General features: G+C 43.7%; 3 protein-coding genes across 4 annotated transcripts; 1 reads left to right on the top strand and 2 right to left on the bottom strand.

Annotated features, from left to right (window-relative positions):
- Positions 1-2,361: 2,361 nt before the first annotated feature.
- Positions 2,362-5,691, bottom strand: LOC127753497 (uncharacterized). Its single transcript, XM_052278980.1, has 5 exons — positions 5,469-5,691; positions 4,621-4,916; positions 4,158-4,253; positions 3,467-3,526; positions 2,362-2,922 (listed from the first exon to the last, which is right to left on the bottom strand). Exons 1-5 carry the CDS (start codon positions 5,593-5,595, stop codon positions 2,677-2,679), a joined length of 825 nt encoding a protein of 274 aa, XP_052134940.1. The 5' UTR covers positions 5,596-5,691; the 3' UTR covers positions 2,362-2,676.
- Positions 5,692-6,612: 921 nt separating this feature from the next.
- Positions 6,613-8,296, top strand: LOC127752986 (uncharacterized). Of its 2 annotated transcripts, XR_008012454.1 has the most exons (3): positions 6,613-7,081; positions 7,172-7,559; positions 7,710-8,296. XR_008012454.1 is itself a non-coding variant. In XM_052278440.1 (2 exons), the coding sequence occupies exons 1-2, from the start codon at positions 6,613-6,615 to the stop codon at positions 7,390-7,392; spliced, it is 690 nt and encodes a 229-aa protein (XP_052134400.1). In that variant the 3' UTR covers positions 7,393-8,296. The 2 variants fall into 2 exon arrangements, 1 of the variants encoding a protein (XP_052134400.1); XM_052278440.1 differs by having other exon boundaries at positions 7,172-8,296.
- Positions 8,297-8,373: 77 nt separating this feature from the next.
- LOC127752985 (E3 ubiquitin-protein ligase AIRP2-like) lies at positions 8,374-11,312 on the bottom strand. The gene is made up of 5 exons (XM_052278439.1): positions 11,029-11,312; positions 10,375-10,525; positions 10,221-10,287; positions 9,879-10,113; positions 8,374-8,928 (listed from the first exon to the last, which is right to left on the bottom strand). The coding sequence occupies exons 1-5, from the start codon at positions 11,091-11,093 to the stop codon at positions 8,718-8,720; spliced, it is 729 nt and encodes a 242-aa protein (XP_052134399.1). The 5' UTR covers positions 11,094-11,312; the 3' UTR covers positions 8,374-8,717.
- Between the last annotated feature and the right edge of the window lie 3,423 nt (positions 11,313-14,735).

Genomic DNA, 14,735 nt, shown 5'->3' with positions numbered 1-14,735 from the left:
CGAGTCAACAACATGGCACAGTATTTGGGAGCAAAAATTGGGCACGGGCATATCCAGATTCCATAGCATAATTCAAGTGAAAATTATAGAGATCCAAAGGGCATATCCTAACCCAGTCCTTTAATCCTTCTGACACTAGGGGATTCCCCTTTGCTACGGGAATTACTAAGTAATTTTCAATATTATTTTTCGTTACAATTCAGCTAGGAGTAAAAAGAAAAAAAAATAATCAAATCTCAGGGCTTATCAATTTTTTTAATCATGAAAGCACTTTATATTAAATATTATAAAATTGATATAGAGAATTGTAAAACTATTGTGGAAATGATGTGAAAGGTAGTGATTGAATATGCTTGCATGTTAATTTATAGAACTAAATAGATTGTAGATGATCTTGCATGCTTGCATGAGGTTGAATATGTAATTATTGTTAGTGGGTGATGATGTGGCATGGTTGCATGTTAAGCTTTAAAGTTAGTGGGTTATAACTTTATAGAAAGTATAGATAGCTGTTGTATCTAGAGATAGCGAATCAAAAATATTACAGTAAAAGAAAGCAACCAAAAACAGGAGCCTAGTACTAGTACAAGAATTACTATGAGGCCTGGTTTAGTTTCCAAATTTTTTTCCCAAAAACATCACATCGCATCTTTAGACACATATATAGAGCATTAAATATAGATTAAAAAGAAACTAATTGCACAGTTAGAGGGAAAATCGCGAGACAAATCTTGTCGGTGATATGGGCCCGGGGGTATCATGTTTAGAGGGAGGAGGCTGCCCCCCAATGCCTCATGGCCCTCCCCCAAGGGGAGTCAGGCCCAAGGTGGGGTGGAGGCCACTCTTTCCCAAAGATTAGTCGGAGGAGGCTGCCCCCCAATGCCTCGTGGCACTCCCCCAAGGGGAGTCAGGCCCGAGGTGGGGTGGCGGCCACTCTTTCCCAAAGACTAGTCGGAGGAGGCTGCCCCCGATGCCACGTGGCCCTCCCCCGAGGGGGGGAGTCAGGCCCGAGGTAAGGTGGCGGCCACTCCTTCCCAGAGACTGGATGGAGGAGGCTGCCCCCCGATGCCACGTGGCCCTCCCCCGAGGGGAGTCAGGCCCGAGGTGGGGCGGCGGCCACTCCCTGGCCGAGACTAGAGGGAGAATGCTGCCCCAGGCGCCACGTGGCCCTCCCCCGAGGGGGGATCGGGCCCGAGGTCGGGCGGCGGCCGCCCGCTCCTGTGACTAGGGGTCGGGCTCCCCCGACCCCCTCTCTAGGTCACCATGTACGGTGGGTTAAGTGTCTGCCTCCAGGTGCCCACCTACCCGCATTTATGGCGGCCCGAGTAGTCACGCCACGCCGCATTTAATGCAGTGTGCAATGCACTCAACCGGTCTGTGACCGGTCGAATGACCGATGGGACTGGGGTAGTGCGCCTGTGTGCTGCTCGTGTGTCAGGTAACGTGCAGCCTGACATGTCCCATCAAATAATGATGGTGAGAGGTCCTCATCCTCTTATCCCAGCCAGAGTCGGTCCTCTCGCTCTGGTCAAAGCAAGGCTCCCGTTTCCCGGTGTAATAAGAGCCCAGAAGTCTTCGCCCATTAAATGGTGACTAACAGGGGCACCCCCGTGTCAGGCGGCAAGATTTGACAGGCCTCATCATCAAGATGACGTGTGCTTGCTTCCCAAGTCAAGAGACAAGACATGCATTTAATGCAAAGATTGTAATTCTTCTCCACTAAGTTATGTTTTAGGGCCCATGTGGTAACCCCTTGATATATAAAAGGAGGACCTTGCCCGCCGGGAAAGAGGACGACTCACAGAAAACCTGAACTCTAGGAGAAGAAGAGCGAGAGTGCTCTCCGGAGTTTAGGAACCCTTGTAACACTCAACCATAATCCCGAACACAGGAGTAGGGTATTACGCTTCTCAGCGGCCCGAACCTGTATAAACCCCTTTTGTCTCATCATCTTTGGGGGATTAAACCCCCTCAAGATCACACAGCTTCGCTCACCAAGCCCTTGAATCTCACCCGCTGCCCCCGGCCGAACTCACAAAGGGGGGCCTCACGGTTCCTTGATGGAGGGGTTCATTCTCCAACAAATCTTTTGAGTCTAATTAGTCCATGATTAGCCATAAATGTTACAGTAACCCATATATGCTAATGAAGGATTAATTAGACTCAAAAGATTCGTCTCGTGGTTTCCAGACGAGTTATGAAATTAGTTTTTTCATTATTTGTGTCAAAAAAGACTCTTCCAACATCCGATCAAATATCGGATGTGACATGTAAAAGTTTTCTTTTTTCGAACTATACATGCCCTGAGTTTCTCTCAGTCGTTGGAGCCCCCTGACTGGCAATCATTAACAGGTAACTGGACTTACTGTGACTGCCTTAAAATTAATTAAGGACTGGATCTCGTCTGGATCATTTTCATGTTAATGTTAGGTGGGGCACATGATCTCCAACCTGGAGACTAGCAAGCCAAAAATTTTGCTGATCATGTCACAACAAGCAAAACCAGAAACCGAGATTATAGTGTACATAACATGCGAAATACTACAATTTATTGAACCTGGGCTATGATCCGGGCAAGAGTAGATGACTATCAGGCAGGAAGGCATGTGGAACCGTGTCGAATGAGTAACAGAAGAAATGCAGAGCATTGCAGAATGGCAAGCCCTTGAAAAATGCTTATGCATTCTCCACACCAGGCGCAACGTCCTCATCAGGCACAGCGTCGTCTGCATTCTCATCAGGCTCACCTGCCCTCCGATCTACAAAGTCGTAACCATATTCCTCCTCTGAAAGATTCACCTCCACAGATCTGCCATAAATGAATGGTCTTTGGCCCATTGTTGTGAAAGGCAATAGCCCCAATGCACGGGCGGTTTTAATCTCTCTTGCAACCTTACGCTGAGCTTTCGCACTTATACGAGTCTGAAAAGCAGATCAATAAGTTAGAAACCATGGCAAAGCATTTATATAAATACATAATTACGTGTGCATTTGTGAAACAGACTCATACAGCAAAACATGAAGGTATACCCTAAAAAGAACTAAACAAGATACCACAAAAGACACTACGCTGAGAGTTGCCGAGGAGAGATGGTGCTACGTGGCACCTTAATTATGATATTGTGTTACTTTAGAACTAAGCACTGAAAAGACCACGTCCAACAAGAATCAACAAAGATATCTCATTAACAGCATCATCAGCAATGCATGAACTATAAAAACAAGACAATATTTATGTCTAGTGATCAAAAGTTACATTTAGAATATTGGAAACCTTTGAGTCCCTGTGCATGCATTGAATAAAAGTTGCTATCTGAACTCTGGCAATCCTTTCTTAGAGAGACCATTCTACTCTGAAAATATCAATTTGAAAGCTATCTAAAATAGCATGATGAATTATTACCATACATCAGGAATGTCATTACCCAAATTTCTATGCACAGAAAGGGGAAAAGTTCCTTCTTACCTGACTCCTCTTGATTATAATGCCAGCTTCTGTAAGAAAGTTGGCCAGAAATCTAACATTCTGCAAGGAACAACCAAGTAATCAAAAACAGCAGCTATTAATATACAGGCAAGATCATTGTTTGTTATTGTATCATTCAAATGTAAAACTATGTTTGTTTTTTCTGCATTCTGAATTGTACATTTTCAACCATGCACACTCGTTTTACACGTTGAAACTTGAAATACATGCCTACATACATCCCAATGATTTCGACTTTGATAGTTACCGTGTTCCAGTATTTGCATCCAAATGTCATCTTAGAATAATGTGAGGCAATAATTCAAATAAGTAGGTTAACAAGCAACATATCAACCCACTACAGTAAACTATTTTAGTTATTGTTAAAATTCAAACACAACAGCGGTAAATAAAATACCAGAATCTCAAATGTTATAACTTCTAGGATAGAAAGTAGATCACATGCTATCATCATCTAAGTTATGACTTCCTCAAATGACATACCGTTCTTGAAATTAGTCACAGCATACCACCATTATGTGTTACTGAAATTCATGCTGGCTAACTGGCTAAACACTCTATAGTTTACAAGAATACAAGGTGACAAAGTAATGCAAAACCTATAATTCCATTAAAAGCTAAAAAATAAACTGCAGACTATTTACACAGTTTGTCAGGCAGATGTACAAACCCTAAAATCGGCTTTCTTTAAAACCTCCTCTGTAGTTGTTTGAAACTGTGGCCTAGGAGGGTTCTTTGCGGCTGCAGGTCTTGTAAGGTCAAGATCCTGCATGCAGTAGAGTGTGATAAACATGCTGTTAGAAGACTCATTCCACTACAGTATGTCCATGGAATGAGCAAACAGATATAAAAAGGTAAACTAAAATTAATACTAAGAGTCACATTTTCTAAGTTTTCAATTGTTTAGGCATTAGTGTATCATAATAGGAATTTCTCTGTTTTGACAAGCATGTATCCAGCAAAAGATGTAAATTTGTGTGTACATATACAACACATCAAACCTGTTCTAGCTCACAAATTTACCGCTGAGTTCCAGAATACTTATTCAGGATAAATGTAATCCTAAATAGTGCACAAGGCATGTGCTCTTTGTATACTTCAACAATGATGTGAAAAACAGAAATCCCTCTTACCTTGACATTATAAGTCGAGCCTCGCCTGAAAGTCACATCTGGCCTGTAATCATAGTCATCGTCCTCATACTCCTCCGTCACATGAAAGGTGCGGGACGCCTCATCCAACTTCTCATCCAAACCATCTTCTAAGGAATCGAAGCCCGTGCCCAATTCAGCCAAGATGCTGCTAGAGTTACCCCTGTTACGGAACCCACCTCTCCAACCCCAGTCAGATCCTCCACGGCGATTCTCAAGCCCATCATCCAAGCCACTCAGCATCCTCTTCTCAAATTCTTCCACGCTCTCTCCCACCCCTGCGCCGGATAAGCCAACCAAAACAAGCATAAGAACACTAGTACTATTGGGACATCTTTTTTAGGCATCAACTCCTCAAACAATCACTAGTACTGTCATCGCAATTGGGATTTTGCACGCGAAAGCTCTACATCAACAGCCTCATCTTTTCGCTTATGCATATGCATATCCGAATCGCTTATTGTCAACCAAAACATAATTTATGAGTACAACTTTTATATATGTGTTCTTAGCTATTCAAAAGCAAATGCTATAAAAAAACTACAACGAAAGAAAACACAAAATCAACTCTAAAATTAAATTTAAAAATTAAAAATTGGCTTATAAGCAGCATGTGTGGCTGCAAATCTGCGTTAAACCTAGATCTCCCCAGCCACTCGATTCAACCCGATGGATAACTACAACGAAAAATGGCGAAGGTGTGGGCAAGCACGAACAACTCCATCCAGGTCAGGATTCGACACAACTTATATTAGGGAACATCGCATGGAGGGATCCGTTCGAGAGGAGTTCTCGATCAGGAGGAGGAGGCGGCAGGGGGGGGTTCTCACCGTCACCGCCACCGGACAGGAAGGAGCGGCGGAAGGTCGCGGCGGCGGCGGCGGAGGCGGGGGACGGGGGAGGGGGGCTCGAAGGGAGGAGGCGTCGGAGGGATCGCCTCAGCGCCGAGCTCGCCATCTCGCCGCGAGGTGGTGCGCCGCGCCGCCACCCGAGACACCAGCGAGAGGAGGAGGAGGAGGAGGTGGGGAGCGGGTGATTTAGGGGTTTGGGATCTTTTGCGTTTGGGACCCTGGAGAATCTCCTTATTTTGTGCGGTTTTGAGTTGCTGGTTTTTTTTTTTTTTTGGAAGTATTGAGTTGCTGGTTCTGCTTGTACTTGTTCGCGCTCCTCCCTCTCCGGTGACATTAAGAGGTTCATCGGTTAGTCTAATAAATTAAAATTTATAATTTAAAATTTTGAAAAGTTGATTTTTAAGATATTTTTAACGTAATTTGTTTTAGCGTTGGCTTTTAAGTCGCTATGAACAAATATATGAAACTTTTACCTATAAATTAGTTTTTATTCCCTAATAAACCGTTTTGGTTTATCCTAGCAGACTCATCATTTTGCTCACCTGCTCTGTGTTGAATAATGAATTTTTTACTGATATCAATTTTGTTTACAAAATATCTTCAAATTATAAATCATGTAAATTTAATCCATTTGTTAAAGAAAATATTCCCTCCAATCTTTAATATCTGTTGTTAGGATAAACAACTTTTGTATAAATAGATAGTTCATGTGTTTATCAAAGCGTCATATATCAATGACCAGAGGTACAACATTTGATTTTGGGAGAACTAAAATCAGTTCTCCGAAGATCGCATAAATTTTATAAACGGAATATCATGTTTCCATTTCCTCTATGCAATTGTAACAATATGACACAAACGTACAATAATAATTTCATTGTGATAAACCAAATAACCAATTCGTATACGAATGGTTACATGCAAATTACTACTACCTCCATCCCAAAATACTTGTCGTTTTGAGTTTTTTTCATAACGTTCGATCATTTGCCTTATTTATAAAATTATAAAATTATTATTTATTTTGTTTGTGACTTGTTTTATTATAAAAAGTACTTTAAGTATGATTTATTTTTTTATATTTACACTAACTTTTTAAATAAAACGAATGATCCAGTGTTACATGAAAAAATGTCAAAACGGGGTAGTAGCAAATTACGCCCAAACAAATTGGCGAGAGCCGAGAAGAACAAAAGTGGGTTCCTTTGATCCTTCAAACCCAAAACCGAAGAAACGCGGGGTGCAAAACGCAAAACAAGCTCGCTCCTGCGTTCTCCATCGAAGCATCATGGCGGCGGTGGCGACGGCAGCGAGGATACTCGAGCTGGACCCCGCGCACCCGCGCGCCGGCCGCGTCATCGACGACATCGTGCGTATGGAGAAGCGGATCTTCCCGAAGCACGAGTCCCTGGCGCGGACCTTCCACGACGAGCTCAAGCGCCGGAACACCGCCCTGATCTACTCAGCCGCGGCCGCCACCATCCCCACCACCGGAGACGCCGCCGCCGCCTCCGACGAGGAGGAGGAGGTCGTCGGGTACGCCATGTACACGTGCGCCACCTCCCTCTGCGCCTCCATCACCAAGCTCGCCGGTGCGGCACACAACAACAAACACTCCTCTCCCCCCCTAAACCCTCTCAATCTCTTGGGGGCTGATTCCGTGGCTGTGGTTGCTGATGCAGTGAAGGAAAGCCGGAGGAGGCAGGGCCACGGCGAGGCGCTGCTGATGGCCGCCGTCGAGGGCTGCCGGAGGAGGCGGGTCCAGCGGGTGTCCCTCCACGTCGACCCGGCGAGGGCGGCGGCGGTGGCGCTCTACCGCAAGGCCGGGTTCCAGGTCGACGCCACCGTCGTCGGCTACTACGCTCCACGCAGGGATGCGTACCGGATGTACATGGATCTCTAGGAAACCAAACCAATCAGCATTTGAGCAAGAACAAAAAAAAAAGGCTTGTGAATTGTTCAGGAAATGCAAATGGAGCAATATGTTCTTCGCCAATTGTGATAGGGAAATGCTACGGGACGGTATCCTGTTCGAACGGGATGCTATCTCTAAAGATCACCTGATACCTGGTAAGTATCGGCCGATACCCCGTTTGGACGAGATGGTATCTTTGAGGTATTATCTCGTTTGAAGTTTGAAGGGATACCGTTATGTAGCATTCTCCATTTTGATATTGAGCTCAATTTTGATTGGATTGATTGTATTGATGCTTCTAACAGTGAGGATGATCTGAAGGGAGAAAAAAATGGTATGAATTGGTGATCTTTGATGACTGATGATTCTGCAGTTTCAGCTATTGTCGCTGACTGTGAATATTGCTTAAAAGTCAGCCAGTTCAGTTGAAATGGTGTTGTATGAGCTTCTCCTAAAAGGAGAAGTTAACTCAATAAGAGGCTCAGGTTAATGGCAACTCTTGGATAAAAGCCTCTTTTAACACACCATGAGTAACAGCAGCTGGTTAAATCTGACTCACTGATTAGAAACCAAATTTTTGCAGCAGAAAGCTGGTTAATTGTCAGGCAATGCAGTAATCCGTGCTTTGCCAATTGTGATATTGAGCTCAATTTGATCGGATTGGTTATATATTTATATTGATACTTCTCAATTCTCACAGTGAGGATGATATGAATGAAAACTTTGCTAGTAAGAATTGGTAATCTTGGACTGATGATTCTGCAGTTTCAGCTATTGTTGACTGTAAATACTGATGTAGAAGTGTTAGCCAGTTCAACTGAAATGGTGCTATATGAGTTTCTCATGCAAGGTGAAGCTAACTCAACGAGAGGCTCAGGATAATGGCAAATCTTGGATAAACCTGAGTAACAGCAGCTGGCTAATTTGACTGGCGCTAACCAGAAACCAAATTTTGGAGCAGAAACACTTGATGCAAATGTTGGCAGAGCCATCATGTTTGTAAACAGCAAGAGCAAGCTACAACAGAGCTCAGAATAACAGTAACAAACAGCACTGCCTCCATTTGGGGCATGCACAAGTTCTCTATTGACAGAGCCATGTCAGATATATACAAGCTGGCTTTGATATGCTTGAAGATAGGACGCATGTAACCACTAAATAAGTTCTACAACACAACCAGGAGGTTTGTGTCTCCACAACGGTTCAGGCATTTCCAAGAGCTTGAGTCTAAGCATGGAAATGGAGAACTTGGGGGCATAGCTTAATCAGAACAGAGCATTGGCTGAAGGCCGTCGACGAAGCAGCGTTGCGAGTCATTTTATGTGGGAATCATAAATACTGAAGATGACATCCGGAACAATAAGAGGCAGCTTGTTTATGTACATGAACAGCCTTCTGAGGTTCTCTCTTGACACTGTCTCCATGTCAACCACATCTTGGTCCTCAACATAGATCCATAAGTCACCAGGGTCAGTCTTCTTCAAGTTGTCACGGCAGAATGGACAAGACTGTGATCTTGAATTCCTGCAATAACACAATCCTTTTGTTCAAGCATTGTTTTTTGAACAGATATGTATGGTAGCTGTATGGCAACTCCAGAGTACAAGGACGTGATCCAAGTTTTGCTAACCCAAAAGATATGCATCGGTTGTAAGAAGCCAAGAATAAAGATAGATCATATAGATATGTAATGTGAGAAAACCTAATGCACAATACCACAAATGATTTTGTTCCGCAAACATATTGAAACAAAGACAAATAAATTCCAGATATACACTTATACAGTATCAATGTTCGCTAACAAGCTAGGTTGCTCTGCATGATTCCATGACCCTCAACATGATTGATTAGCTAAATAGTTAGCTACAGAAACAACAGATCACCCATGTTTTCATAATCAGGAGTCAAATAACTACACATGATTAGAAACAGGATGCATAAGAACTAAGAAGCAGGAACAAAGACAAGGTCGATATAATCAATAGACTCAACAAAATGCCATTCTCAAAAGATCTTTGGATTATGAGTAGTAGGAGACAGTTCAGAATATGCTTTGATTTGCTAAGCACAGAATGTATAGGCTTCCTACATTTTACAATAGCTGAATATTCAAAATTGTGCTGTTTACTCGCTTCATAAGTATGTATGTGCCCGTTATATCCTGTTTAGTTAAGCTACTGCCTACTGGACATTCATTCATAGCGTCAGAAGGACTTGAACTTAAGCCTCTGAGCATATTGGTAGGGGGCATGTCAACCTGACATTGTTAGCTAATCGACAGCACCACGTTTGAAGGGTCCTAAGCTTCCACGGGACCACGACTCTCAGGGGACGTCCATGGAAGAATAATACAAAACACATCATCTAGCCAATGTTAGTTAATCAATCACATTCATGACAGAGAAGGCTGCAGTTGCACATCACCAGAATGCAGTCACACAAACTACATGCACAGACCAAGAAATTCTGCGTACCAGTCCTGGTAGCATCTGAGGCACATATTATGGGTGCAGTTGGGCAACACCACTTTGCTGTTCATCTCCATGCAAATCCCGCACTCCTCTTCTCTCTCGGCATCAATTTCGGATAAGATGTTTCTTTCATCCTCATCTCTCCTTCTGTACCTCTCCATGCACAAGGTCTTCTGCTTTTTGTCCTCCGTATCAGTAATCCCCCTTTGCAGTTGCAGCAGAGAAGGAAATATCACAGCTGTTCCAGCCAACCATATAACAATTCCAATCAATAAAACAATGCAATGAGGAGAATATCTGCATAATTAGACCCTCGGCTAAAGTTACAAGAACATGTTACATTACCGTAGAATTCTTTGATGCTGGCTTTCCTCTCATGGGTAGACATTGTCGTCGTCCCGTCGACATAAACCTACACAATGAGCTACAATTTCAGTAAGAAAAACTCCGAAACGCAAGCACCGAACCGACAAACATACATTGTAACATGCCATTAGACCTTGTAGACGAGGATCCTCAGCAAGCCGAGAGCCCCGGCGAGGCTGCAGTCAGTCCACTGCACCAGGAAGAGGAATATATGCGCCGCGGGGCTATACGAGAGCCGCATCTGCAGGCACGCGCCATCGTACTCCCGGGGAAATTCGGAGGCCCTGCTCATCAGAACACCAAGAAATAAACAAGCAATTAGCATCACTGGGTGGTGGATCACATCACATGTGGCTGGATAGGCACCCTGCCCCCCCCCCCCCCCCCCCCCTCTCTCTGAATCACACCACTAAAATTCTCCTCCACTTTTTCGCAGGGAATTTAGAACGCTGGATTGCTGGAACACATGGGAGGGAGTAGTGTTCTTTTTAATATGCTAAATGAGCACGCGACAAGATCCCTTCCTGATCTGCCACCGCTCGTGCGCTCGCTAGCTCGCGGATAATGTATCGGACAACTGAGGAGACGCGGCAGAAATCCCACCACCTCACCAGCCAACCCGCGCGGCGCGCCGCGCCGCGGCGTGGTTCGATTACCCACCGATCGATCTCTCACGCCGCACCGGCGCGGCCTCGCCGCCGCCGCCGCCGCGGCAGCTGGAATCGAGAGGGGAAGGGCGACGGGATCGCGGTGGGGAAAGCCGGAGGAGGAGGAGGGAGGAGCTTACAGGGTGTTGGCGTGCTGGATGTCAGCTTCGAGCACCTTGAGCGAGTCCTTGTACGCCTTCCGCATCCTCCACCACCGCCACCACCGCCGCCGCCGACGCCGACGCCGACGCCCTCCTTCTCATCCAACCCCGGGGCAACCCCCCCGCCGCGGCCGGAACCACCCACCCTTGCGCTCGCTCGCTCGCGCGCGCTCAGATTCCTCGTCTCCTCTCCCTTCCTTGCCCTCGCTGGGGGGGTTCGCGATCGCGAGCGTGCGCCGTGCGGTGGGAGGGAGGGAGGGGGGTGGGTGGGTGTGGTGTGGTGTGGTGGCCTTTGAAGAGGGGAGGGGCACGAGAGGGGGGGGGGGGGGGGGGACAGGGACCGACGCGACGCGACGCGAGTGTGCGTGCCGGGCGCGCAGGCGGAGGCGCGCGCGCGCTCCGGCCGGCGCCACGTGTGCGCCGTGGCGCGCCGCGGTGGCGTGCCGCGTCGGGGCGCGTGCGTGTCACGGCGCGCCACCCGGGTGTTCTCGTTGTCTTCTCTCTCGCGGTAATTACCTGCCGTAAGCCTGTGTTTTGCATTCTGTAGTGCATTGGGAACTAATCCTCTCAACACTTCTGTAGTACATTCTTAAAACATCATTTGTTAGATTAATTTAGTATTAGCTTAACAAAACTTCTTTAAAATTATTATTATCATATTTTAAATTGATTTTTTATGAAAAATCATTGTTTAACTATTTAGAAAGCATGTGCGTTAAAAAAAATTGAGATAACTGGAATTTGGAAAGCGTTTAGCAACCGACAAAAAAGAAAAGCCGTAAACTAACTGTGTGAGAAAGCGTCGTCCTTTATCCTACCTATGGAGTAGATGTAATTTCGTCGAGTTAAAATGAAAATGAAATATCAAGTCTTCGCAGAGCCGAATAAACTTTCTTAGAACTTGCATTGGATTGATTTAAGGTGATATCTAAATCAAAAGAAATTCTGTAGGATTTTTACGGGAAATAACTCCCCTGAAAAAAAGGGTAAAATTCCTGTTGTTGAAAAGAAGCTTAGCGTGTGAGAAAATCTTTTGTTGAAATGGATCGAATACCTCTCATCTCATGTTGCATTTAGAATGCGGGAATTTTACGATAATGTTACAGGAATTTAAATATTCGTATGAAACAGGAACAATAAACAAGCATATGTGTTCAAAATGAGCATCAAATGTGAAAGAAATACTTCATCCTAAGCTGCCTCTATGCTGCTTCAAATTGATTTCCTTATGTTCTAGGAAGACTTCAAAATCTTGTATATTGCTTTAAGCAAAAAACGAGCCGTTAAAGTTAAATGCAGGTGCAATGCATTAAATCGTATAAGAGCTTGCTTTGTCACAGGTGGAGCATTGTATAATCTGCCTTTGTGTTCATCTGGGCACACAAGATATTTTGCTAGATTGGGTCTACGGTTATGCCGTCGCTTTCTGCCTTTTTCACGAGGTACACCAGCTCTAACCCTCCTAAATCACACCCCGCCTGCAAATCATCACTACAGCTACCCAGTATATTGTTCTCAACATGTGCTTGTATTTTTCATACTCTTAGGTGGCATATCTCGATCGAAAACCTATTGTTAAGCTAAGTGCTCGTAGCAATTTTTTCTATTCCATATCAGTTTTCAGTCAATAAAGCTGTACAAAGTACAAACTTTCGGTGTTAATTAGTCAATACCTGATGTGTCTGTTAGTACAACATTAGGCATTTACATATCCGTTTTACCATCGATCAAAATAAAACTGTCCACATTTTATCCCGGGACCAAACCAAAATGTTTTTTTTTACTATGTGGTGCCTCCATCGAATTTATTGTTTGTCCTATGGCCGCTGTAAAATTTTGAATTCTAAAACATAGTTTTGAAGTTGTTTTTGAGATTTTCTAATCGTAGTTTATTTTGTAGTTTATTTTTGAACGTCGACTCCTAAATTGCTAAGGCCATATATAAAAAAAAGTGACCCAAAAATTATTTTCTATTGCTGATAATCCATGCTGCTTATAATAAGCATTAGACTAACTGATGGCAACAAAAGAGTTATAGCATCAACACACCAATCAATAACAAACAATAACAAAATAGAGAGAAATGAAAAGAAAAACTACAACATACATGTCAATATCGCTTCAATTATTTTAAATTGCTAAATAGGATGGCACATGCATGATGCCATGCCATCAAAAACCGCTCTTTGTCGCGAAGCTAAAGCGAAAGTTGTAGAAAGCTGGAACAAAAAACAAAAGCTTGCTTGAACCATCCTATATCCTGACCCTCGAAAGCGAAGACGCAAAGCTTCACTTTTCAAAAGGAAATGAGTGAGGCTGACAATTTAGGTCTAGGAATAAAATATGGAGAGTTTCAAGAGTTGATGGATGTACAGAAACCGATTTCATGACAATTGCAAGAGGATGATGACGAGGTACAAACCCGAACAGAGCCACTGAAAGTTGGAGGTTGAGATGGCTAATTGAGAGAACTTCAACTGTAGCTTAAAAAACCATCATCTGGAACGAGAAAGGAGATCATCGTAGTTGCGGTGTAGCTCATCGGAGAAGAAAGTAGCAGATGACACAACTTCCTTTTCATTGAGCTTGAGGACAAACCCTACACTACAGCATTGATGGTGAGCCCAAAAGCCCCTAGATGAGAGGCAGTTGCTAAATAAGATTGTGGCAATACCCTCCATGACCGGACGCAACCAGGACAAAACAAGTTAGACGCAAACGGCTTTCTTGAGCTACAAAAGAAAAGAGAGAAAAACCAACTACAGGAAGAACTCAACTATAGAGGACACAATCCCCTTACCAACGGCCGATGACTATGGGGAAGAAAGAGAGGGGACGGAAGATGGGATGCATGTAAGTAACTACACCGGTACGAAAGAAGAGAGTTTTATAGTATCACTTAAAACTCGAATACCAAGTTATACGACGAGATATCAATACGACAATACCATTTTTACCATCAGATTTTAGTTATTTAACTTACACAAACAAGACAATCACACTAAAATTTTACTACTATCAAGCTAATACATGGACGCTAGTTTATTTATCCACCGGCAGGGAAGGTGCAAATAAGCATCACTGGGTAGGATTATCAGAGGAACCTAACAATTTCGGCACTAATGGGCCCCACCAAGTTGATGCACCAATTGGACTTCATGAGGTAGGCTGTGGATTCTTCCTGCAATAAATTAATTAAGGAAATGATAATGATAACTGCGGATTAGCTAGGAGAGCCTAATAAAAAAAACAGTAGTACGACAAAGCAGAGAGGAGTTCGGGATATTTCTAGACTAACCCAGCTGTAGCTGCTCCGAGACAGATTGCCTTATCCACTACTCCTGGTCCCATCTCAAAACAAGATTGGAGAGCATCTCATCAGTACACTGTTCTTCTGTCAATGAGATCGCATTCAACCTCTGTCACTTTTGCCCCTTCTGAATCTCCCCAGCTTGATGCAGTTTGTTTATTTTTCAATACTCTAACCTTTAACACCTTTTTCTACAACAATTGATTTTTCATTTTGATATGAAACAAAAATGAGGAAAATAAGGTGTTGTTGTTCTAATATAATTGAGGAATTTCACTTTGGGCTATCTTTATTAAGTAAAATTTTACAATGAACTAGGACTAAATTCATATTTTCACACAACACTGCATATAATTATATTTTTTTTGTACTTTGG

Source organism: Oryza glaberrima, chromosome 10, assembly GCF_000147395.1.
Source record: "Oryza glaberrima chromosome 10, OglaRS2, whole genome shotgun sequence".
NCBI lineage: Eukaryota > Viridiplantae > Streptophyta > Magnoliopsida > Poales > Poaceae > Oryza > Oryza glaberrima.
Note: the sequence above shows the minus strand (reverse complement) of the source record. Positions and strands in the feature narration are given on the sequence as shown.